This window comes from Cynocephalus volans, chromosome 4 (assembly GCF_027409185.1).
Source record: "Cynocephalus volans isolate mCynVol1 chromosome 4, mCynVol1.pri, whole genome shotgun sequence".
NCBI lineage: Eukaryota > Metazoa > Chordata > Mammalia > Dermoptera > Cynocephalidae > Cynocephalus > Cynocephalus volans.
In genome coordinates this window covers 134,584,254-134,609,059 of record NC_084463.1, presented here as the reverse complement: position 1 = coordinate 134,609,059, position 24,806 = coordinate 134,584,254, and the positions used below count along the sequence as shown (strand labels likewise).

At 44.7% G+C, this 24,806-nt stretch overlaps 1 protein-coding gene across 2 annotated transcripts in view; it reads right to left on the bottom strand.

Annotated features, from left to right (window-relative positions):
• LDLRAD3 (low density lipoprotein receptor class A domain containing 3) overlaps positions 1-24,806 on the bottom strand; it is a 231,769-nt gene that overhangs the window by 85,343 nt on the left and 121,620 nt on the right. The window contains exon 4 of one of the 2 annotated variants that reach the window (XM_063095443.1): positions 21,839-21,973. In XM_063095443.1, coding sequence (XP_062951513.1) covers positions 21,839-21,973 — 135 coding nt within the window. The remainder of the gene's footprint in view (positions 1-21,838; positions 21,974-24,806) is intronic. The other variant, XM_063095444.1, reaches the window with a different exon arrangement.

Below are 24,806 nucleotides of genomic sequence, written 5' to 3'. Positions count from 1 at the left end.
CTAGGCCAAGGCAAGAGTACCTGCAAAGGCCCTTAGACAGGAAAGAGCTTAGCATGTCTAAGAAATGGAAAGGAGACCAGTGTGCTGGACAAGTCAGAGAATGTCAGGAGAAGAGGTGGCAGAAGATCAGCTGGGAGTTGGAACATACAGGGCATGTAGTCCTTGGTAAAGAGTTCAAATTTCACTTTAAGTGCAGTGAAAAAACTCCCAAGACATCACCTTGAAGAGCCCAACCAGAAGGGCCATGGTTAAGGGAATCACCAGGCTACCCCAAGCCGTGTGACCTTTGTCAAATTACTTAACCTCTCCAGGCCTCAGTATGCTCCTCTGTAAAACAGGAATAATAATCATAATAATACCTACCTTAGGGGGTTGCTGATTAGAAGAGTCATTTACAAATGTGAAAAACACCTCGGCTAGTGCCTGGCATATAGTAAAAGCTTGCTTCTGCATGACTTTGTAGACCCTGCCCTCTCAAACTCCAAGTTTTTGCCAAGTATTCAACAGCTTTCCTATTTTAGTGGGGGGAAGTGAGACTGATAAGGAAAGAGCCAAGAGAGAGAAGAAACGAGGCAAAGTTAATTTGTGATCAATACTGCTTGTAGCTGTTATGGTGACAGGCAGCAGATAACACATTAATAGAACTAAAGACCAGCTTCCTCCACCAGCTGTTGCCATCAGCCACTTTTCACAATTACGCAGGCAGACGCATAACCTTCATATAATTAAGCATTCCCTGACATTTTATTTGCGGCTCTTCTTTTCTCTGCCTCCCCCTTTTATTTAGTCTGCTTTCAACTGTGAAGGTCCAGCTGCCGGCTTCACTCGGATGCGCTGACTTACGGTAATTTTGAGTTAAGCTTTATTTTACAGTCTGTGTAAATAATGACTCAGAGGCAGACTCAATAAAAGGCAGCACTGGCTTGGGCCAGAGTTCGCTCTGCAGCCACAGAGGCCTTTATGAGTTTGGGTGGTTGGCACAGACCCTTGGGCAGGAGTTGAGGGCAGGCGTGGGGGGTGGTGGGGAGGACAGCACCATGCCATAGCCTGGCTGGCCTCCTGGAAAACAAGACATTTGCCAGACTGAAGGGCAGATGTTTGAGGCCAAGGCTCACTTCCCCTCCAAACTTCACTGTGAAAGATGCATGAGTGTTCCCAATTCTCCACCCTTTCCTGCACCCATGCCCTTGGCCATGCCACCTTGCAGTCTCTCTCATTAGAAGTATTTTCCCCACTCCATTGATCTTGGGCTTGGCCATGTGATTTGCTTTGGTCAGTGGGACCACAGCATGTGACATGTCAGAAGCTTAAAATACACTTGTACAGCTGGGCTTGGGCTTTCGTACTTCTGATACTGCCACAAGAAAACAATGCCCTGGGAAGCCCACTGCTCCCAGAAAGAGAAATAGGTAGAGCAAATCTGAACAAAACTTGCGGAATGGAGCCAAGCCTGGCCCAGATCAGCCAAACGACAGATTGGGTTCAACTCTCATGTTGCACATATCATATTCTATTTAAAAATATGCATGGATGGTTACTCATTTGACAACATCTGCTGAGTACTTACTGTGTACCACACTTTCTGTCGGGGGTGGGAAGGGCACAGAAAAGGAAGCAAGCTTAGATGGGAATTATCTGTTCACACGTTCATCACCTTCCCTAGACTACAGGCTTCTCAAGGGCTGGGGCTGGGGCTTCTTCCTGTTGGTTTCCCAGCACCTAAGACAGTGCCTGCTTAATACAATAATGCAATAGCAATAACCAGACAACAATGAATGACTGCAGTTACTATTTACAGAGTGCTTCCTACGTGCTAGGCCCTGTGCTAGGCTCTTTACCAACATTAATTTGATAGTCACAATAAATGAGGAGTTAGTCTTGTTCCCATTTTTAAGATGAGAAAACTATAGCTTAGGGAAGTTACTTCATTAGTTCTCAACTCTCATGTGGACGGCATGAGCCCTTACCATTTTCTCCCCCATGCTGACCCTCATTTCTTTGACCACTGCTGCTCCATCCTGGATGGCGGCATCTACAAATTGTTCATCTCATCCCTGGCCCTTACTTGTCATCTTCTGTTTGTTCACTTGGTCACCCAAACCAAACTGTAAGATCCCAAGGTGCAGGGCTCGTGTCTTCAGAAGGCAGTAGTTAGGAGCTTGGGCACTGAGGTCACATGAGCATTGGTTCACACATCCTGGTTCTGCCATTTACTCGATGTCCTCACACAGGTCCCATCATCTCCCTAAACTTTATTCTCCTCCCCTGTGCAATAGGGATCATAACAGGAGTAACTTCCTCAGAGGATTCTGGTACATGTGTCACATGCTAATGAACAGTGCCTGGCATGCTGCGAGTGCTTGGTCACATCAGTGAGGGCTGTTTTCTCTCTCCACCAGTTGGCAGGTGGGGGGCACTGGATCTGTGAGGAAGTCGGCCTCATGGCTTTGCCTGCTGTCTCACAATGGCACCACCTCACCCTCTGAGCTGGAGACGACCTTTTGAGCTTATCTACTGTGAGAGAAGCATAGAGGCTAAAAATTCCCAGTGTCAATCACCTCTAGCCCACCCAGCTCTCCTTGTTTACAAAAACCTGCTCTCCCTGCCTGAACACTTCTGTGAACGCCTCTCTTCTGAGATGCCACTTCTGCTGAACTCCATGACCAGCAATTTTTTCTCTCCAGAATGAAAGTGATTGGATAGCATGGTGAGCCTCGCTGGGCTGCCCTGCACCCCACAGACCACGGGCTTCTCCGGCCAGCACCCTTTACGTGATGGGTAGAACTCCCTAGGTGTCTCTGCTTCCATGATGGCATTTGCCTGCTCTCCTTACACGAACCGTTCCACAGGCTATAACGTAAGCTCTGTGGTTCTTCATTCGTATTCCAGTCTTGAGCCCGCACGCCCCTGCCCCTCACTCCTCCTCCTACCCTTCACCACCATGTTAAACAATTCTGTCCCCTGGGCGCCTTCCCACTTCAGTCATCACTCTCACTTAGGCAAATCCCCTCTACGCATTTCATTCCTCTAATTTTTTCCCATAAATCAATCCTCCCTTCCCTTGGCCATGGCTGCTCTGTCTGGACTGTTCCTCTGGTCATTTATTCATTTCATCCAATTGTGTATTCAACAAACAGTTATTGAGTGCCAACTACGTGCTGGGTGCTGGGGACAGAATAGTGAACTAGAGAGGCAGTGTCTCAGTTCCATAAAATACCATAGACTCAGTGGCCTATAAACCACAAACATTCATTTCTCACAGTTCTGGAGGGTTGGAAGTTCAAGATCAAAGTGCTGGCAGCCTTGGGGTCTGGTGAGTGCCTGTTTCCTGGTTCACAGATGGCACCTTCTCCTTGTGTCCTCACACAGTGGAGGACATAACCTAACTCTCTGAGGTCTCTTTTATAAGGGCACTAATCCCATTCACGAGAGCTCCACCCTCGTGACCTAATCACCTCCCCAAAGGCCCCACCTCCTAATACAATTATATTGGGGGTTAAGATTTCATCACATGAATTTTGGGGGGACACAAACATTCAGACTATAGCAGGAAGTTTAGCTCATTGTTGAAAGTGTAGCTGGGCTGCCAGGTCCAGATCCAGCCCCTTTACCTCTTAGCTGGAGTGATCCAGGGCAAATTAACTAATGTCCCTTAGCCTCTTTTTCTTCATCAATAAAATGTGGACAACAGTTACTGCCTCATGAGGTTCTGGCAGGGTTTAAATGAATTATAAGTATCGAGTGCTCAGAAAAGTACCTGGCACATATTCAACACTCATAGGACCGTTTCCAATTAGTACAACTACTGCTACAACTATCATTACCTGTGGAGTAAAGATTTATTATTCTGGTGAAGGTGACTGCCACTGGTTCTCAGAAAGACAGGTGCATGGTGTTATGAAGTCATCCAATGAAGAAGGGATCTGACCACTTTTTAAAAAATGCTTGTTATATCATCACACAGGTTTGGCTGTGTTCATATTTGTTTCCCAGCTTGTCCTAACTGAATATAAATCCCTAGAAGGGAAGGACTGTCACACGAATATAAATCCTTAGAAGGGAAGGACTGTCACACACTACTTGTGTATTTGTCTCCAGACTAGAAATATAGCCAGGGGGTCAATGTTGTGTATTTATTAAAAACAAAGCAGACCAAGGTGCCAAGACAATTCAATGGGAGAAGAATGGCCTTTTCAACAAAAGGTGCTTGCCCATTGGATATCCACATGCAAAATAATATATTCCTAATTCACACCATTCATAAAAATGAACTCAAGATAGATCATAGACCTAAATGTGAGATCTAAGACTACAAAATTCTTCAAAGAAGAGTAAACATAGGAGTAAATCTTTGGCACTTGGACTAGGCAATGGTTTATTAGCTATGACACCAAAAGCACAAGCAACAAAAGAAAAAATAGATGAACTGGACTGCATCAAAATTAAACGTTTGTGCTGCAAGTGATACTGTCAAGAAAGTGGGAAGACAACTCACAGAATAGGAGAAAATATCTGCAAATCATATATCCGATAAAGGACTTGTTTGAAGAATATATAAAGAACCCTTACAACTCAACAATAAGAAGACAGATAACCCAATTTAAAAATGGGCAAAGGATATGAGTAGACATTTCTCAAAAGAAAATATACAAATGGCCAACAAGCACGTGAAAAGACGCTCAACACCTTTAGTCACTAGGAAAACATAAATCAAAACCATAATGAGATACTATTTCACATCACTAGGATGGCTATATTCAAAAAAACAGCCAACAAGTGTTGGTGAGGATGTGGAGAAAGCAAAACCCTTGTGTGTTGCCAGTAGGAATGTAAAACGATGTAGTCACTTGGGAAAACAGTATGGGAGTTGCTCAGAGTTAACACAGAGTTACCAGATGACCCAGCAATTCCACTCCTAGGTATATACCCAAGAGAAATGAATACATACGACCATACAAAAATTTGTACACAAATATTCAAAGCACCACTGTTTATGATAGCCAAAAAGTGGAAACACTGCAAATGTCCAACAACTGGTGTATGGCCAATTAAATGTGGTATACTCATAAAATGGAATATTATTCAACAATAAAAAGAAACAAAGAACTGATATACCCTACAATTTAGATGAACGTTGATGATATTATGCTAAGTGAAAGAAGCCAGTCACAAAAGACCACCTAGGCTATGACTGTATATCTGTGAAACGTCCAGAATAGGCAAATCTGTAGAGACAGAAAGTAGACTGGTGGTTGCACAGGGCGGAGGGAGGGCTGCAGGGGTTAATGAGGGATGGCTGCTAACGGGCACAGGTTTTCTTCCTGGAGTAAGGAGAATGTTCTAAAATTAGACAGTGGGGATGGTTGTCCAACTGTGTGAATATGCTAAAAACACTGAATTGCACACTTTAAATGAGTGAGTGTAAGGTATGCGAATTACATCTCAATATAGCTGTTTAAAAACCTAACACAAAGCAATGCACTTATTGACACCTTCTATATAGTGGTGCTCAGGACCCCCGCACTGAACACAGAGTTTAGTTTATGGCCTTTGGCTGGCAGAAAATGAGGTAATCACACATACGTGCACACAATCTCTCACTACTTTGCTTTTGTTGTTTGGAGATATGGGTGTCAAACGGTGCCATGTATAATGTGCCAACACTGTACACAATACCATGCAGATTTTTCCCCTCTACTTACTGAGACATATTATTTTTTTCCCTTACAAAAGCATGATGAAAAGAGACCTGCGTTTTAGGGCCTGAAGAACTGGATTGGCATTCCAGTCTTGCCATCTCCTAGCTGTGTGACCTTGGACAAATCACATTACCTCACTGTGCCTGCATTTTCTCCACTATAAAATGAAAGAGTTGGTCTAATGCCTCTCAACCAGAGCACTACTGGTATTTGGGGCAGGACAATTCTCTGCTTTGTGAGGCTACCCCACAATGAAAGACATTAAATTTCCCTGATCCCATCCATTAAATGCTGATCATGTCTCCACACCCTCCTTGAACATTTTGAAACTCACCAGCGACATTTCCAAATGCCTACATTTTTCTACCACTGCAGGCAAAGGATCACTGTAACTAGATATTCTCCAGGGTAACTCATCTAGCTCTAGACGCTCCTTGGCACTAGCCACATGGCCTTCTCCTTTAATACCTTTTACTGCCATAGATCCCTGATCACACTCATTTCCACTTTCCAGATCTTTTCATCAAAGATATAAATATCTTACAGAATCATCTGAATTTTACTACCAGATTAGGAGCTCAAGGGTTGACAATACAGATAACCCACCACCTAAGCCATTTCCACTAACACTAACACTGCCCCTGAACTGGAGCAGAGTCGACGTGGAGCCTCGGTCCCCTGGACAACACAGCAGCCGTGGCCATCGTGCTGCCTGCCACATGGTCAGACTGGGTAGGGACCAGGCACTCAGACAACCACTGGTTCAGTTCCAGCTCAGCCAGTGTGGTATGGTATGGCTCAGATTCAAAATACCTTAATGAAATACATTAAGTAACAACAGTGGAAACAAAAATGGCAAAGGCAGAATCAAGATAAGTTCAGACTCTAGCAAATTAGATAGTACCTTCTAGTTTTGTTTCATTTTTCAGTTCATATCCCAGTTTTAAATATAGTATGTATTAAATATGATGTGAAGTCATATTTCAACACCTTCCAACTGTGAGAATTTTGCAATTCTAATAGAAAACACGCCATAAATTAGTCTTAGATGACTCGTCCCTTCCAAATGTCTCAAAGTGTAATCATCTAGAATGGAGCAGTGATCCCAGAGACTTTTTTCTCCCCTTCCTTCCAGATTCCACCTTACAGCTTTTGGTCTAAAAGATTACTCTTGCATTCAGAAGGCAAGTCTTTGTTCTTCCTGATAAACAATCAAAGCAATTGTCTCCAAACAAATCAAGATTTACGGGCAGCTTTCAGATTGGTGCCAGTCTTTAGAAAAAGAGAGAACGACATAATGCAGGGGGTCTCTCTTGTTTAATGAAACATCCCAAGTGCCTAACAATAATATTTACTGGATGAACAAAAGCTAATATGAGATTCACCTCTGTTATTTATCAGTGATACAGTTTCTCGGAGGACATATCTGGGGAGTTATTATAGCAGGCACTTCTGACAACAGAAACCCCTCCTGAGCATCCCCCATTCTTGCCTTCCCAGAAGAGGGTCTGTTCCACCCCTAGCTATATCTGGACATTCACGCTCTGGAACGTTCCACAGGTATTCCAGTTTTTGTTAGGCCAGGAAGTCAGATGCCAGATGGAACCAAGCCTGGGCCCTGGCTCCTTGCCAATGGGCAGGAAAAAGAAAACCCCTGTTAGCTGTCAGAGACAGAGTACCCTGGAGAACCCACCTGGTTCTTCATTTGGTGTTTCTCCAAAGATGAGAAGGCTCAGGCCAGAAGCTCTGATAGTTGTTGGCTACACAGGCAAACTGTTGGCCCATGGGGAGTGGAGCCCATACTTAGGAATATCCACTAAGTGCCCCAGAGCCTTCTCTCACTTTTCCTCCCAGCAAGCCTAGAGGCAGGCCAGGCCACTTGTGTGTTGAAGAGGCTCGGGAGTGGTTAAGTAACTTGCCCAAAGTCACAGAGCTACTAACTGGTAGAAATGCCCTCTGGACCTATCCAAAGCCCAGGCTCTTAATAATGTGTTATATCATGAATATGCTAATACAGTTAGTTGCTAAAGTGAGGGGGACGGCTTGCAAAACCAGCTTGCTCCTAAAATATATACCCAAAGCCTGATGGATGTTTTAAAAATGTTTTCGCATCTAACGTTCTCCTCCGCACCTCCTGTGCCTAGCACGGGGTGACACGGAGAAAATAAAGTTCTCCCAGGTTTCCGTCTCATGCTGAGGAAGTGGTGGGTCAGGGACTAGGACTCAGCTTCTGTCAGGAGGACCGTACACAGCTTCTGGGGGTCACGCTTGAGGTGAGAAGGGACGGAGGCATCCTTTTGGGCATGTTACTGTGGGGTGACAAGGAATGGCTTTGAGTGACTGACACATGACACACCAGAGCCTGGGGGTCACAGCCTTTCTGGCCTGTGCATGCATCACCAGGGAGTGGTCATCTCTGAGAGAGCTCAGGGACACAAGGGCCATAATGAAAGCTCTCTTGGGGTTTGAGCTGCCACTGGGAGCAGTAAGACTCTGGGAGTGGGAGCTGATCAGCTCCTCTACCAAAGGGAGCACATAAATGGTGCGGAAAGATGCCTTTTGATTGACTGAGGTTCCAAATAGCTGCTACTATGTAACAAATCATCCCCAAATTTAATGCTTTAAAACAATGACATTTTCATATCTCTCACAGTTTCTATGGTTTAGGAATTTTGGAAGGGAGGGGCAGTTCTGGTCGGGGGCCTCACAAGTTGCCACAGTCAGATGGTGGCTGAAGCTGGAACAGCAGCAGGCCAAAGCAGCAGGGGCTGCGGGCAGCCCTCCCTCTGTACGGGCTCCCCATGGTCTCTTTGTGCAGACCAGTTTGGGCTTCCTCACAGTATAGCAGCCTCTCGGCCCCGTGCTTATATGGTGGCTGAAGCTTTCAAGAAAGGGTATTCCAGACAGCAATGAAGAAGAGGTGTAGCCTTTCATACACTAGGCGTAGAGTCGCATAGCATCAATTCTGCCATATTCTATTGGTCAAAATAGACACAAAAGCTGGCCCAGTTTCCAGAAGGGATGTAGGCCCCACCACTCGGAGAGAAGAGAGCCAAAGAATTTGTGGATGTACTTAAAAACTGGCTGGGAGAAAGATGTAAGTAACAGGACTGGGGATAGGGGAGCAGGGTAAGTATTGGGTAGAGGGAGGCAACAGAGTCACCTCCCTCAAACACACAGCATATTTCCAGATCGGAAGCAGACAGGCACTGGCAGACCAAAATCAGTTTGAGGGAAAATCTATAAAAGGTTCTGAGCCACATAGGAAAGACTGCCTGAGAAATCAGCTAATGAGGATGGAGCGTTTGTCCTTGGAGACTTCCTTCAGATGCAAACTGACCCAAATCTGAGGCCAGCTGACCTCTGTGAAAAAAGCAAAATCAAAGTCAGGTTCCTGTCATTGGAAGAATGACTATAACTGGATCACACTCCAAAATCAAGACAAAGGCTTGGCTCTCAAAGGGTCTCAAAAGTCTACAGTAAATGAGCCCACAATGGAAGATGGCCAAGTGCTTCTGGGATTCGGCCTCTGGGGTGAGGGAGCAGGATGTGACTATGGGATGTGAGTCTCAGCACCTACAAGTGGAGTTTTCTCTGTTAGGACCACAGAGCTTTCCAGCCTAGACCCATCTCACTTGAGAGCCCAAGAAAGCAAAGCACGGGTTGAGTGTTCTCTCTCAGGCTGGTTAAATTAACTCCACTCACAGCAGCAATGGTTCTAAAAGTCTGTGGGTCTGGAGGTAGTCAGTGCCAAAAACCCATAGGACACGTTGCTGGCATAAACTAACCTTTGAACTGCTAGCTCAGTTCAAAGAGTCTGTGGTGGAGACTATGGCTAATTAATCCCCATATCCATCCACTCTCCCTTTTTGCCTTTTCTTTATATGAATTCCTGAGTTTTGGTTGGGCATAACGTATCCACTATGAGAAAGTAAACACTTCTCAGCCTCCCTTGCAGCTAGGTGGTCATGTGACTAAGTTCAGGCCAACAGATCATGAGTATAAGCAGTATGTGCAACTTTCAGGTCATCTCCTTAAAGATGAAGCTACCTGTCCTGGTGTTCCCCATCTTCCCTCCTTTCTGATCTGGGAAATAGTCTTAGGATCTCGAGAAGAGAAGAGCTCCCTGTTGACCTAGACTGCTCCTCCCTGGGGTATTCCATGTGGGAGACTTCATCTTATTTAAGGTACTAATTAAGCTGTGACCTCCATCCTATGTTAGCCACTGTATGATGGGGTCTCTTTGTTACAGCTGCTTACCTATATTCTAACTAATACAGAGTTCCTGGACCACCTCAAGTCTTCCAAAGTAAGAACCTAATGTTAGAAAGAATCATAGAAGAAACCCTAGAAACTCGACCCCAATGGTCCCCCAAAGGATTTGCACAGCTCTGTCTTTTGTGGACCTTTCCCTTGTCTTCCCATCCCCTCCTTTTGTATGAAGTACATAATATAGGTCTTCAATGGTTCCATGAATGACCAATGACAATCACTCTTGACATAAGCTTGCAACCCACTCATCTCAGAATTCTCACTGTATGCAATGGTAAAAAGCTGCTCCTATCAATCTCTTTGCCAGGGTGGAACATCTCATTTCTCCTGGTTTTCTTCCTCTGTCTCCCCCTTCCCACTGAAGCCTGCACAGAGGGGACGTCCACCAGCCAGCCTCAATGCATGCTAACAGTTTCACATCTCCCTACCCCACACACAGACATGCACACTTTGCTCCATCCATTCAGAATCTCTGCTTTGAATATACTACCCCAAGTGTGCCCAGCCCCACACTTGTTTCTAGGTCCATTTTTATTTATCCTTAAATAAAGGGCATGGATTTCATTCCTCCAAAGCCTTGCCATATCCCTCTAGGGAAGACCACCATTCCTCACCTGCCCCGCACTCCATGGCATGATGCTCATCCCTGCATTTCAGCATTTAACACTCTTCAGGGCAATTATCTATAGGACATTAAGTCTCTAACTTGCAAGACTGTCAGCAACTTTGATCTGATCTAGCTTTGTATTTCTTCCAGTACTTGGGTGGGGCTGGGTAACAGGAGGCATTCTACACAGGATATGTATGAATGAATATCTGGAAGAGTCAAGAATGAAAGAGTATTGGTGGGAGAGGTGAGGGTGATGAAGGCCACAAGCAGTCAGTTCATGCACGGATAAATGTCCCATGCATAATCAAGTAGCACAACACAGCAGTCCTGGGGTTTTGAAAACTTGCAGAGCAGACTTGCAGAGAGAGCAAGCCCTACACCTGATCCCACTGCCCTGAAAGGTGGTCCCTTGGCTTCAGGAGGAGGCCACTCTGCAACGTGTCCGGGCTGGACTCCACCATATGCCAGGGAGAGGGAGAAAGGAAGGAGACAGAACCTGGAGTGGGAAGAGGAGGGGTGACAAGCACACGACTAGAGTCGGGGAGACTAAAGAAACAGCTCTGAAGATTACCACAGTAGTTACGAGATCAGGAAGCAATTACTGTCCTGAGTACAGAATCATTCTGACTTGCTTCTAAATGAAGGATGTTTCAGAAATCTTCAAACTCCTGCTGCAGCAGTTAAAGAAAAGGAAGCCTGAGTGATGCAAACACTCAATTACAAAGAAGAAAACCCCACTGGTACAGAAAGACAGCAATCAACCTCTTCCACCTCCTTCTGTTTCTTCAAGTAAGTCAGTGTTTTTGTCTTCCTCAGCCCAGCTGGGCTTCAAATTCTTAAATTAAAAGTGGAAAAAAGGCTTCTACATCCCTCCTCTTGAATGTACCTCCAGCAGTTTTATTCTACATAGAACTAAATGAATTCTTTAAGGGTGATGAGCCTTTCCTACGGCTCCTCTGACAAAGCTCTTTTCATCACTTGACAGCCATAAATTTTGGGTAAACGTTGACCACCCATCAAATTCTAGGTTGTGACATTTTTGGTTGGATCCCCTAAATCCAGACTACCATTTTTTTAAATATAAACCTCTTTTCCAAACACACCTGAAAAACTAAACTAAAAACTAGCCCTTCTCCCATCACATGCCCTCCACAAATTTTCGAGAAATCATCTTTGGCTACTCAGTCACTTGGTTCTGTTTGATGACAAAGCAAAGGTCTCTTCCAAAGCATAAGCTCCTCTTATTCTCAATTGCCCAGGCTAGTAGGAGCCTGGAGCAGCACAGCCAAAGCAGGCACCACTGGAAAATAACACAGCAGATTCTCCAGTTCCATAAACCAGGATCCCCGTGGTGATCTGCCGTGGGCTACTTCTACCCCTTGCTACCCTCATCCAATTCTCGTCAAATCCCAGCTATCCTACCCTCACATACTTCCTGAAGCATTCCCCAATCTATTCCCACCATCATAGCCTTCACATGTCTGTCCATGACTTGCCATTGTCTGTAGAAGAAAGTTCAATATCCTTAATATGGTTTCCCAGGCTGCCACTCCACAGACAGCCACTGCTGACCACTCCAGCCGCCCTCCAGGCCACTCTCTTCCTGCCCAGCACAAAGATTCTCTCCTGACCAGACTCTGCTCAGGCTCTTCTGAACTCTCTTCTCAACTAGGCCCTGACTCTTGGGCTTCTGTGCTCCCCTCTACACTGTCCGATTCTGGCAAGAATCCTGCTAAGTCAGTCTATCAAGAGCCCCCACCCTCTGTACCTGCTCACCCTCCCTGTCTCCTCAGGTTCCTCACCCTCTGCCATCCCGCAGGTGATGTCTGATCACCCTGGCCTGCCTTCAGCAAGAATCCCATTACGTCTGTTTAGCCAGAATCCCCCCCACACACCTTGACGTTTCCTCTTAGTAATTTTCCATCCACCAACCCCCCAACCCACTCCTTGCCTATAAATTCCTACTTTTCCTTGTTGCATTGGGAGTTGAGCCCAGTTCTATACTGAGGTCTCCTTCCCCCTACTGCAATGATTTTTCTGAATTAAAGCTGTTCTCTGTGCAGCTCTGGATTTTCTTTGATGTCCACCACAGGGCAGCCATATGGGTCTTGTGGTTCTTAAAATGCACCACACTGTTTCTCACTTGTGGGTCTGCTCACCTGCTTTCTCTCTGCCTGGAAGGATCCTCCTCCCCTACCTTCCTCTCTCTTGTCCAGTTAACACCATCCCATCCTGCTGGTTTCAACCTCAGCATCACCATCTCAAGAAGCCCTAGTACACTGCACACACCCTGTCATTCACTTCCAGAAGGCCCAGTACCCTACACACGCCCTGCTGTGGGTTGAACTGTGTCCCCTAAAGGTTCATGTATTAGTCCCCACTGTGACTGTGTTGAGGGTGGGAAATCTTATTATGGTCATTAAAAGGTGGGGCCTTTAAGAGGTGATTAGATTGTGAGGACTGAACCCTTGTGAATGGCTTAATCTGTTGGTAGTTTAATGGATGGTAATGAGTGTGGTTCTGATGGCTTTTTAATGTGATGAATGTGTGGCTTTAAGATTGTTTTGTTTTATCTTTATTTGTTTGTTTGTTCTTTTCTCGGCAGCTGGCCTGTATAGGGATCCAAACTCGTGACCTTGGTGTTATAAAGCTGCGCTCTAACCAACTGAGCTAAATGGGCAGCGTGATGGCTTTATAAGGAGAATGAGTGGGAAGCTTAGCTCTCTCTTGCTCAAGCCATTCATCACGTGAGACCCTGCATCACTGTAGAGTCACCACCAAGAACAAGAAAGCCCTCACCAGGTGTGTTTTCTGGACTTTGGACTTCCCGGCCTCCAAAACTGTAAGAAATAAATTTCATTTCCTTATAAATTACCTAGTTTCAGTTACTCTGTTATAAGCAACAGAGATAGACTAACACACGCCCTGGCACTCACCTCCAGAGCATCCTGTCTTTGCCTCTGCCATGCATTCCTCATGCAGACAACAATGTAACACCTGTTTTTCCTATAGAATACAAGCTCCATCAAAGCAGAGGCCACACCTGTCTTGTTCCCTGTTCCCATTCCTCAATTCTAAGATGCATGTTCACATTTTAACATTTTGAAATTGAGATGCATCTTAAAATCTACAGTGTGTAATAATTTAATTGTCAGCACTGTTTCTCAGTGAAACATAAAATAAGGGTGGATCTTAAACTCGATGGCATCTTAAGATTTAACAAAATTTGGTATGTCCCTGTCTCTCCTGGGTACAGTACCTTGCACACAGCAGCAATCAATGAATACCTGTTAAATACATACTGACACACACATCTCCTGAAGATCCAATATTAGTCAGTTTTAACAAACACACCTTAAAATCTCAGTGGTGTAACAATGGCAAAGATTTATTGTCTTCTCATGGGTCTGCAGGTTGGCTGTAGCTCTGCTGGCCTCAGCTGGGACTGATCCTCGGCTGTGGGGTGGGTCCAGGTCTGTTCCATGTGCCATCACATTCTCCTTGGACCAGTAGCTCCCCAGGGTATGTTCTTCTCATGGCAGATCACTGAAATGCAAGAGACCAAGTCCAAGGGTGCAAGCACATTTCAAGCCTCTGATCTCACGTCTGCCAACATTCCATGGATCAAAGCAAGCCCAGCATCCATGGGGCAGGGACATGTCCTCTGGCCACTCTGCCAGGTCACAGGGCAGAGGAAGGGAGTGAAGACCTGAGAATAAGAATCCAACCTACCATAGACCCCACATGATGCGTGTGGGGCATGTGGAGAAACGAAAACTCCAAATGTCAGCAGTGACTAAAGGACAGTTCCTCAATGAACCATATGCAATATGCCTCTGGTCACAATGGGTGACGGGCACAGAAGCCACAGAGTTAGCAGTGGTGGCCTGAATTGATGACCCCTCTGCCCAGCAGCCACAAAGACACTCCCCCTTGGTTCCCCCAACAATCAGGTTTTATTTGAGGTACTTATTTAAGAGGGTAGGGCAAGAAGCAATCACTATTTCTAATTCTTTCTTCTCGTAGCTATATATTTATTCACTGTAAGCCCATGCTCCAGCAATAAATCAGGGTCGGTCACTTGCTAATTAGGTTGACAGGGGCACCAGGACTGGAGGGTGAGAGACCCAAATGCAACTGTCCAAGGTGCCTGGGAAACAGAGGTGCTAATGGACTTGGTCATGGCTTTAAGGGAACTTGGTGGGGTTCTGATCCATTGACTCAGGTTCCAGGGCTGTTGTGGAAACAGAGCTCATGAGGCCTGGACACCAAGTACAGAAAATGAACATCTTGAAACACAGGCTGGGAGACGATCTACTCACCACGCATGGCTCTGCTCACCCCATGCAGCAGACAGACCTGCACCCCTCCCCACCAAGAGGATTCTTTCTCAATGCATCAGCCCTTGCACTCTCCCTTGGGTCCTCATGTCATCTTGTTCTTGCACTTGGATCACTCTCTGGCAGTTTTACATCACATGGTTCACACTTCTGCTGTTGCACTCGGGTACAACTGTGCCCTGCTAGAGTGTGGCTTCTTGGGGACTGTATTAGTTTGCTAGGGCTGCCACAACAAAGTACCACAGACTGGGTGGTTTAAACAATAGAAATTTATTGTCTCACAGTTCTGGAGGCCAGAAGTCCAAGATCAGGTGTCGGCATGATTGATTCCTTCTAAGGGCTTGAGGGAGAATCTGTTCCTTGCTTCTCTCCCAGTTTCCAGTGGTTTGTTGGCAATCTTTGGTATTCCTTGGCTTGCAGACACGTCATCCCAATTTGTTCCTTTATTGTTTGTATGGCATTCTCCCTGTGTGTGTCTTTGTCCAAATTTCCCTTCTTATAAGGACACCAGTCATATTAGATTAGAGGCCCACCCACTTCCAATACGACCTCATCTTAACTAATTACATCTGCAATGACCCTGTTTCCAAATAGGGTCACATTCTGGGGTCCTGGGATTTAGGACATCAACATATGAATTTGGGGAAGGGGAACACAATTCAACAAGGGGCCAAGACCACTTCTGCACCCCTACATGCAGTACAGAGCCTGGCACATGGGAGGCACCCATTACCCACTTATTACCCACCCACTGACAAAAGTGCCCACTTTGAGGGCTGCTCCCCGCCCCCCCCCACACACTTCTACAAAAGAAATAGGACAAAGCTGTCACTGTTAGCTTCTGGTGAGGTGCCAAACCTCACAGCCAGCTTTCCAAATCCTCTTCGAGCCTTATCACCAGGATACAGCGAGCAAGATAAAAGAAACTGCAACCCGACTGCCAAGACACTCAATTAACTCTCCTAGCATCACTGGCTTCTTCAGTAGACCTTAGCTTGCCAGTGTTTCTCATGAGGTGGGAAGACGGACAGGCACATTATTCTTTTTTACTGAAAGGAACGCTTGAGTACAAAGAGGGAAAACACACCAGTCTTCGTCCTCAACCTCCCCCACAGGCTCATAGGTCTAAAGGTTGGACTGACCGCCTGGAGCTCCAGGACCCAGTATGGTGACACCCGACGACAGTCCCATTGGTGATGAAGAATGTGAGTCACACAGCAGATGACCCGAGTTTCCATCCTGGCTCTACCACAGGCTTGCTGTGTGGACCTGGCCAAGATCAACCTCTGTGTTCCTCAGTTTCTTCATCCAGAAAAATGGACAATGAGAGCGCCTACGCTCAGAGGGACTTTGTCAGACGTGAGTAGGAAAACACAAGCAGAGTGTCTACAACAGTGCCTGACATCCACCTACTGCTCCTGGTGTTTGCTATTCTTCTAGGCCCCTCACAGTCTCCTTCCAAAGGTTTCACCCATCACTGTGACCTGAGCCATCATAAGCTCGCAGTGACTAGAGCAGTAAGAAATCAGGGCCCACCTGAGAGGCACTCAGTGTGTCAGTTACCTAATGCTGAATAACAAATTACCCCAAAACTTACAAGCTTAAAAAAACCAAGCATTTATTATCTCACAGCTTCTGTGGGTTGGAGATCCAGGAATGGTTTCACGCTGGCTCAGAGTCTCTTACAAGGCTACAATCAAGGTACTGGCCGGGGCTGTAGACATCTCACAGCTCAATGGGGGGTGAGATGGGGCTGTAGACATCTCACAGCTCAATGGGGGGTGAGGTGAGATGGGGCTGTAGACATCTCACAGCTCAATGGGGGCGGGGGGGGTCCACTTCCAAGCTCACTCATACAGCTACTGGAGGGTCTCAGTTCCTTGCTGGCGTTTGGGCTCCACATAAGCCTCTGCACAGAGCAGCTCACAACAGGGAAGCTGGCTTCCATCAGAGAGAGCAAGAGAGAGTAAGCAAAGCAGATGCCAGAGACTTTTCAGAACCTAATCCTGGAACTGACATCCCACCACTGTTGCTGTTTTCTTTGTTAAAAGCAAGTCACAGTTCATACACACCCATGTTCACAGCAGCATTATTTACAACAGCCGAAAGGTGAAAACAACGCCAGTGTCAACTGATGGATGATGAATGGATAAGCAAAATGTGTGTGTGTGTGTGTGTGTGTGTGTGTGTGTGTGTGTGTGTATCTCCATACAATGGAATACTATTCAATCATGAAAAGGAAGGGCATCCTTACACATACTACAACATAGATGAACCTTGACAACATTATACTAAGTGAAATAAAGCCAGTCACAAAAGGACAAATACTGTATGATTCCACTTATATGAGGTACCTAGAGAAGTCAAATTCATAGAAAAGAAAGTAGAATGGTGGTTGCCAGGGACTGGGGGGACGGGGGATGGGGAGTTATTTAAAGGGTGCAGAGTTTCAGATATGCAAAATAAAAAAGTGCTGGAGATTGGATACACAACAACGTGAATATATTGAACGCTATGGAACTGTATCTAAAAACAGTTATGATGATAAACTTGATGTCATGCATATTCTGCCATGCTAAAAAGCAAGTCACAAGGTCCAGATCACATTCAAAGGGACGGGATTACACCAGGGCATGAATATCAGGAGGTGGGGATCGCTGGAGGCTGCTTGCCACATTCAGTCAAGATTTTTAAGGCCACCTGAGTGCTAGCCATGCCCAACATGAGCCTGGCAGCATCTGCTAACTCTCAGATGCACCCTTCCCAGGGAGAGTTTCTAAGCAACAGAAAAGCCATGGCAAGCCTGCTCCAAAGCTACTACTTTTTGAATTATATGGTAAACAGGTTATGTTTCCAGTCAATGAAGTCCCAATTAAAATTCGATTCCACCATAGCGTTCTTTGGTCTTTAATACAACCCATATGGAATACGAATACAATGACGACTGCACTTTAATTACCTCATTTCCACTCCCAGTTCCTTACAGAGTGTATGGCTGGTTTTAAAGGCCAAGGATAACGAAGGGAACTAAATCTAAGAAGAGGGGAGAAAGGGAGGAGAGACTGACACAAAGTTGGTGTCTCTAAAGTTGGAGACTCCACTTTTTAATACTCTAGTCAAATTAGAATAAAATTATCTCAAGCACTATATTTCTTGTCTTGGGGCCAGTTTTCTCCACCCATCAAAATAAATATTATTACATACAGTATTGTTTTTGCACATCAACTGAGAGCACAGATGCATTTTTCAAGGACTGGAAGTCCAGCAGAAGCAGACAGGACATATTTTGACTAAATGAGCTCATGCACAGAGCTCTCTGGAGGGAGAAGGAATGTTTGCTAAGATCAAGCTTTTGTCAGTGTATCACTTAACTGCCTTACTGGAATGTCATCTGACTTGTTTCACTCAAAGTTACCAGCCTATATTGTTAAACTATAACCCCACCTATGTTCTCTTCCTGTAACTTCCTGGTCTGGAAAATAAATGCAGGAAGAGAACCCCAATTCAGGGTTAATTTCCCAAGGAAGGGATGCCTCTTGCTTGAGGTTCTGGGGAAGTTAACCACTTCGGGGCAGAACCCCAATTTGGGGTTAATTTCCCAAGGAAGGGATGCCTCTCGCTTGAGGGTTCCAGGGAAGTTAACCACTTCGGGGCTTCTCACTGCTCAGAAGAGATGGGCTTTGAGTAATCCTTTGCAGCTCCATCACCCAGGGGAAGTGGGGTGACAAATCTGTGGGGGTCAAAGCAACAAATTAGTATCAGTTTGTATTTAGAGGCTTCATGATATGAGAAAAGCATACCCTTAAATACTAGACTCACAGGCAGGGCAGGGCCCCCACATGAGGATGCAGAATCACAGACCGGCCAACGGGACTGCAGGTCTACGTCTCCCATGTCATGCTCACTGCAGGGCATACTCCCATGGAGGGAATGACAGACTCCTCTACTCAATTTAAACAACAGCAATAGTATCTATTATTATTTTAATAGATTGTGGATACTTGAACTCACATAACTTAATTTGCACACATAGAGTGCAAATTAAACATAGCATAATGACAACATAACAACCTGCAAAGAAATCTTTTCTAGTCTTCGGCACTTACTGAATCCACTAAGTGCAGGGCACTGTGTTATTAGGTAGGTTCTGTGGGATTCCAGTGGCAAAAAGGGCATGCTTCCTGTTCTTAGGTAGCTAACAGCAGCACCTTGCACAGTGGGCACCGGTGAGAGGAGGCTGTATACCAATGGCAACCAACAGTGTTACCAACTGCCTGATGGCACATGTCTTCTGGGAGCATGCACATATACAACTTACTGTCTAAGGGGAGTTCTGGAAGGCATGAGGCTGAGATTGTAAATGAGGCTACTCCTCGTAAGGCATTTGTCAAGAGTTGTGCTTCATATGTATGTGGTAAACCACCAACTTATTCCATAAACCTCGTACTTATGAGAACCAAATATACAGGGAGAGGAAAAAGCAGAATTTACAAATACAGTCAGCCCTCCATATCCGTGGGTTCTGCATCCATGGATTCATCCGATTGCAAATCAAAAATATTCAGGAAAAAAATTGCATCTATACTAAACATGCACAGATTTTTTTTCTTTTTACTATTCCCTAAACAATATAGTATAACAACCATTTACATAATATTTACATTGTATTACATATTGTAAGTAACCAATAGATGATTTAAAGCATACGGGAGGATATGCTTAGGTTATATGCAAATACTACACTATCCATATCAGGGACTTGAGCATCCGTGGATTTTGGTAGCTTTGGAAGGTCCTGGAACCAATCCCCTGCAGATACTGGGGAATGACTGTATCAACTTCAGCTTCCAGAGGGACCAGCTATTCTTAAGGGCAAGCAAAAATCTGCTTCAGCAAAATGCTGGGACAGGCACAGGAAAGTCAGGAGAGGGTGTTGCCCAAATCATCAGCATCCCTAACCTCCAAATCTTAGACTTGGGAGGCCTTTTGCTAAACATCCTGGGGCACCATGAATGAGTCTAAGATACATAAACACGTAAAAAACTATGTAAGAAACAATATTTACAGAAAATTTTCCCCAATCTCTCCTATGTATGCTAATATTTACCTGACTTTGTGATTCTCGTTCCCTATTTGGTATTTCTCACTGGCTATACATTGGCATATGTTTTGGTTGACTTCGTGTAAAGGCTAACAATACCTTTCATTCAGTCAGAAGTTAGAAATTCCTAGGTACACAGCAAGCTAAAAAACTTCTCTACGGTTAGTGTAGAACAGTGGATCTCAGACTTGAAAGTGCAATAGAATCACCTGTAGGGCTTGTTTAATAAAACACAGATTGCTGGGCCCACCCACACAAGCTGATTCAGCTGGTCTGGATGGGACCTCATTGTATGCATTTCCAAAGAGTTCCCATGTGATGCTGATGTTCCTGGAATGGGGACGATGCTTTGAAACCACTGGTGAAGAGAAGACCCAAGAAGGGCATTTTCCAGGCAGGGGCAATCAGAGGCTAATTCTAATGCTACCCAAGACTTGCCGCCCTTGCATAGCTGTTATCTGCACAAACCTTGGCAAAGTCTACGCTGATACACATTTTCTTTTCTCTGTACCTGAGGCACACAGATTTGGATTGATCATAATCCTTGGTGTGTGGCCCACTCTCACTGGTGGTGTAGGTATAAACCATCTGTTCATTCATTCATTCATTTTTAATAACATAATAAACACTAACCAAAATAAAAGTTTAGGACCTTGAAAATAAACTACATCTGACTACCCGGAACTTATCCCATCTACCCTACCTCCCAACATATGAGTTAACCAGTTAACCATCATTCTCTTGCTTTTCTTTTTACAGTTTTATTAAATCTATAAACTGCAGTACAGTCATACAGTGGAATACTGAATAATAGTCAAAACAAATGAACTGTACCAAAAAACAATACGCATGAATCACAGCAACATAATAATAATAAGTGAAAAAAGTAAAAATTACATACGGATGATACCAGTTTATAACATTAGAAAAGCATACTCTTTAGGGTGTCTTAAAATAGATGTACATTTTTAAATCTTTGCATTTCTTTGTAATCACTGAAGAAATACACGTTTACTTAAAAAGAGCCAAAAAGTAAAGAAATACCCCTGGTCAGTTTTAACAGGGGAGGATACGACATTGCCCCACTGTGTCCTTCCCAGGTTTCCTAACAAAGCTCAGTTTTCATAAAAGAGCTCCGAAATCAAGAGCACTGAAACAAGCAGCAAATCACAAAAAACAAAGTAGTAAACAAGCACAAGGGGGGAATGTTAACTCTGCTCATAATCAGAGAATTGCAAATTAAAGCATTTGGGGAGGCTATCATTCTATGACTACTAAATTAGCAAAACTGGAAAAAATAGAATAGCAGTGAATATCTGTGATATTATAGTAAAATTGACATGCACAGACAATGCTAGCAGCAATATAAACTTAAAAAAAAAAAAGAATTCAATAGCTGTATGGTGAGATGTAGCTGTGACCTGTACAGGCGGCCTGCTCTGTGGAATTTATCCTCAAGAAGTAATTCAATGAAAATAAACAGCCCAGATGGCCCCAACAACACAACAACTTAGAAAACTACAGCAGTGCCACACAACAGTATGTAACACAGCTGGGGCAAATGACTATTTTGAAGAAAAAACTGTGCGTATGATATTTAATGCATGAGCAATACAAAAATACATAATGATAGGTGCATTATACTTACAACCACATAAAACACGTGCATCTACCCATACAAGGGCTGCAAGGCCAAGTGCAAAATTGAACAGAGCTGTTGTGTTTGGAGGTGGTATGGGTGTTGATTTCTTCCTTTCGGTCTTTTTCTCAGTGTTACTGTGGGTGTGTGTTGCAATTATTTTTTAGAGGCTCCTACCTTGAGAACTTTCACAGCTTTCTTCGTCACTGTTGTCTTGACAGTTATTTTGCCCATCGCAGATGAAGCTCTTGTCAATGCACAGGCCGTTCTTACAGTGGTAGCGGGCAGTGGAGCAGAGCAGGGGATTTGCTGCTGTCAAAGGGAAAACAGAGCAGATCACCAGGGAGGCCAGAGAGTCCCCTTGGGGACCCCGAAAATCTCTCCAGCCCAGGGTATGTCCCGCTGTGGAAGCAGTGAGCTCATCCTCTACAATGGCAGACTCAAAGCCCATCCTGAGACTGGCCAGCCAGTGACCTGGACAGAACAAAACTTACTCTGCCTCGTTCTATAAGTTCCTTCTTCCAAGCCACCATGCTGGTCCCCTGCAACCACATCACCATGGCCAGAGGTTAATGCCTCACCCTCAATGGTCAGCAGCCTCTGAGGGGTCTGGGGCAAAGCCTGAATATCAGGACACTTTCCTAGGAGACTTGAGAGTGGAAAGGTTGGTGGCACAGGAGACACATAGAGAAAAGCAAACCCAGAAGGAGTAGTAGCTGAGTCAGGGAGCCATGAACTTCAGCCACCCAGAAAGTGATTGCATGATCTGCTCCAAGAGCTATTTAGGATCCTTCCGGTACCCCAGCTATAGATCAGCCTTTTAATTCCTCACTTATTCTTTATGACTCACTAAAATACACTCAGGAGTCTCGATTTCTTCTTTGTAACCAAAAAAGCCCATTAACCCAGCTGGGCAGTGACCATGTCCTAAGCAGCTCCTCCATGAGGCTCCCTGTTCTAGGCATTTCCAGGAACCTCAAAAGAAATAATAGATCAGAGCCCTCCCCGCAAGGAAAAGGGTGGCAGTGGCCTATGTGAGGTCAACACAAAACTACTTAACAACACATAAGCAAATCTCCACAGAAAATCAGTATTTCTGTGGTACAAACTGACCTTGCTTCCCTGTTCTTTCAGTGCATTTCAAACAAGGCTCATTCCAGGGCTCTGTTTTCAATAAATGAAGCAGCCAAGTAGAAATTACTCCAATCCCAGCTCTGCCACTTATTAGCTGTGTAGTCTTGGGCAAATTACTTTACTTCTCTGAGTCTCAGTTGCTTTAACTAAGTACAGGACCAGCTACATAATTTGCAAGGTCCAGGGCAAACTGAAAATGTGGGGTCCACTGTTCAAAAATTACTAAAACAATCAAGACGGCCAGAGCACAGCATTAAATCAAGTGTGGCACCTTCTGAGCAAAGCACGGGCCCTGTATGACTGCACCCATCACAGCCCATGAAGCTGATCCTCCTACTTACAGCATTAATTTAAGTATCAAGTGAGATGACATGAGAAAATGTACAGTGCCAGGTGTGACATGCAGCACAGGCTCAGGGAATGTTATATTCGTTCCCCAAGTTCTGTCTGTCTTGGCCTCACACCACGTGGCCCTCCCACTAGGAGAGATATTGGTAATGATGAAGACAGGTCATCCTGGATCTTGGGTAATGAACTGAGGCTGCATGTGGTGAGAACAGCCCTGGAACAGACACCAGGCCCGGCACAGGAGATTGCTATGGCATTAGGAGCAAGTCACTCCAGCATCTCTCAGTGGTCCCCAACTACAAGATGGCAGTGTAATCTGTCTTCTCCATGTGCTTCACCAAGCCATTATTAAGACACACAGAGATCACGGCTGCAAGGACTTGGTAAAAATCATAAGATTATGTAAGCCCAAAGGACTGCAGACTTTCTTTTTTTTTTTTTTTGGTAACTATTCAGCCCAGCAAGTTTGATTTGAAAGGTCGGCAGAGGAAGAGGAATGGGAGAAGCCAGCGCTCTCAATTTTGAGAATGATGGAACAGTGTAAAGTTAAACAAAAGTAGTCTAGCCTGAAAATGAAAGGATTAATTATTTAAATCCCTGTGGGCCAGAGAATGGCTCAACTTGATCCAGATGAAACCAAGGTCTGCCTTCAGCCAAAACCAAAACGGGGAAACCCAAAACCACAAAGTACATTTAGCTTTTGTCCAAGGCAGCCCTCCAAACCCTTCTGCCCATGAGCATCCCACTACAGTGTCCTTTGGCTTCCCTGGGACCTTGTGGGTCACATCTATGCAGTCAGTAACAATCAGCTCACCCAAACGGACAGTCTCAGAAAGGCACTCTCATTGCTCCATGCTGGGGCAGTCGCAGGCTTATGTAAACGTCCTAATGGGGAAAACTATGTCAATCTTCCTTGCTGAGACTGCTGTCATCTGCTTACCTTTTCTTCAGCCTTAGACCCTTTCAACCTCACAAATTTTCCCAAGAGAAAAACTCATTTGTGGGTATGTATGTGTGTATACGTACATACTACATATGTGTATGTGGATATGTATGTATGTTTGAAAACCAAGACACAGACTAGTACTAATGCATATAACCAAAAAGCCTAGTAGCCAGAATATGTAAAGAACTCTTGCAAATCAAAAAGAAAAAGACAACTCAATAGAAAAATGGGCAAAAGATGTAATCAGGTAATTCAAATAAGAGGAATGGCAAATGGTCAAAAAACCCTGAAAAAACATATACCATCACCAGTAATGAAGTGTCACTTTACATACATCAGACTCACCAAACTTAAGGTCTTAAAATACCAGGTTGTTGGCAAGGATGAGGAGGGAGAGGAAGTCTCATGGACTACAAGTGGGGATGCAAATTGGTAGGTCCACCTAGGAGACCAGACATCTAATAAAGTTCAAGGTGCACATACCTTACAGCCCAGTGATTTCACTTCCACCTATACACTCTAGAGAGATTCTTGAACAAACAGAAATGTTTACTGAAGCCAATATTTGTAAAATTAAAAAAAAAAAAAATTAGAAATGGGCCAAATGTTAACCTACAGGAGAACAGATAACAGTATGTTATAGTTACAATGGAAACTCTATAGCAGGGGTTGACTAAATTTTTCTGTAAAGGAACAGAGAGTAAATATTTTAAGTTT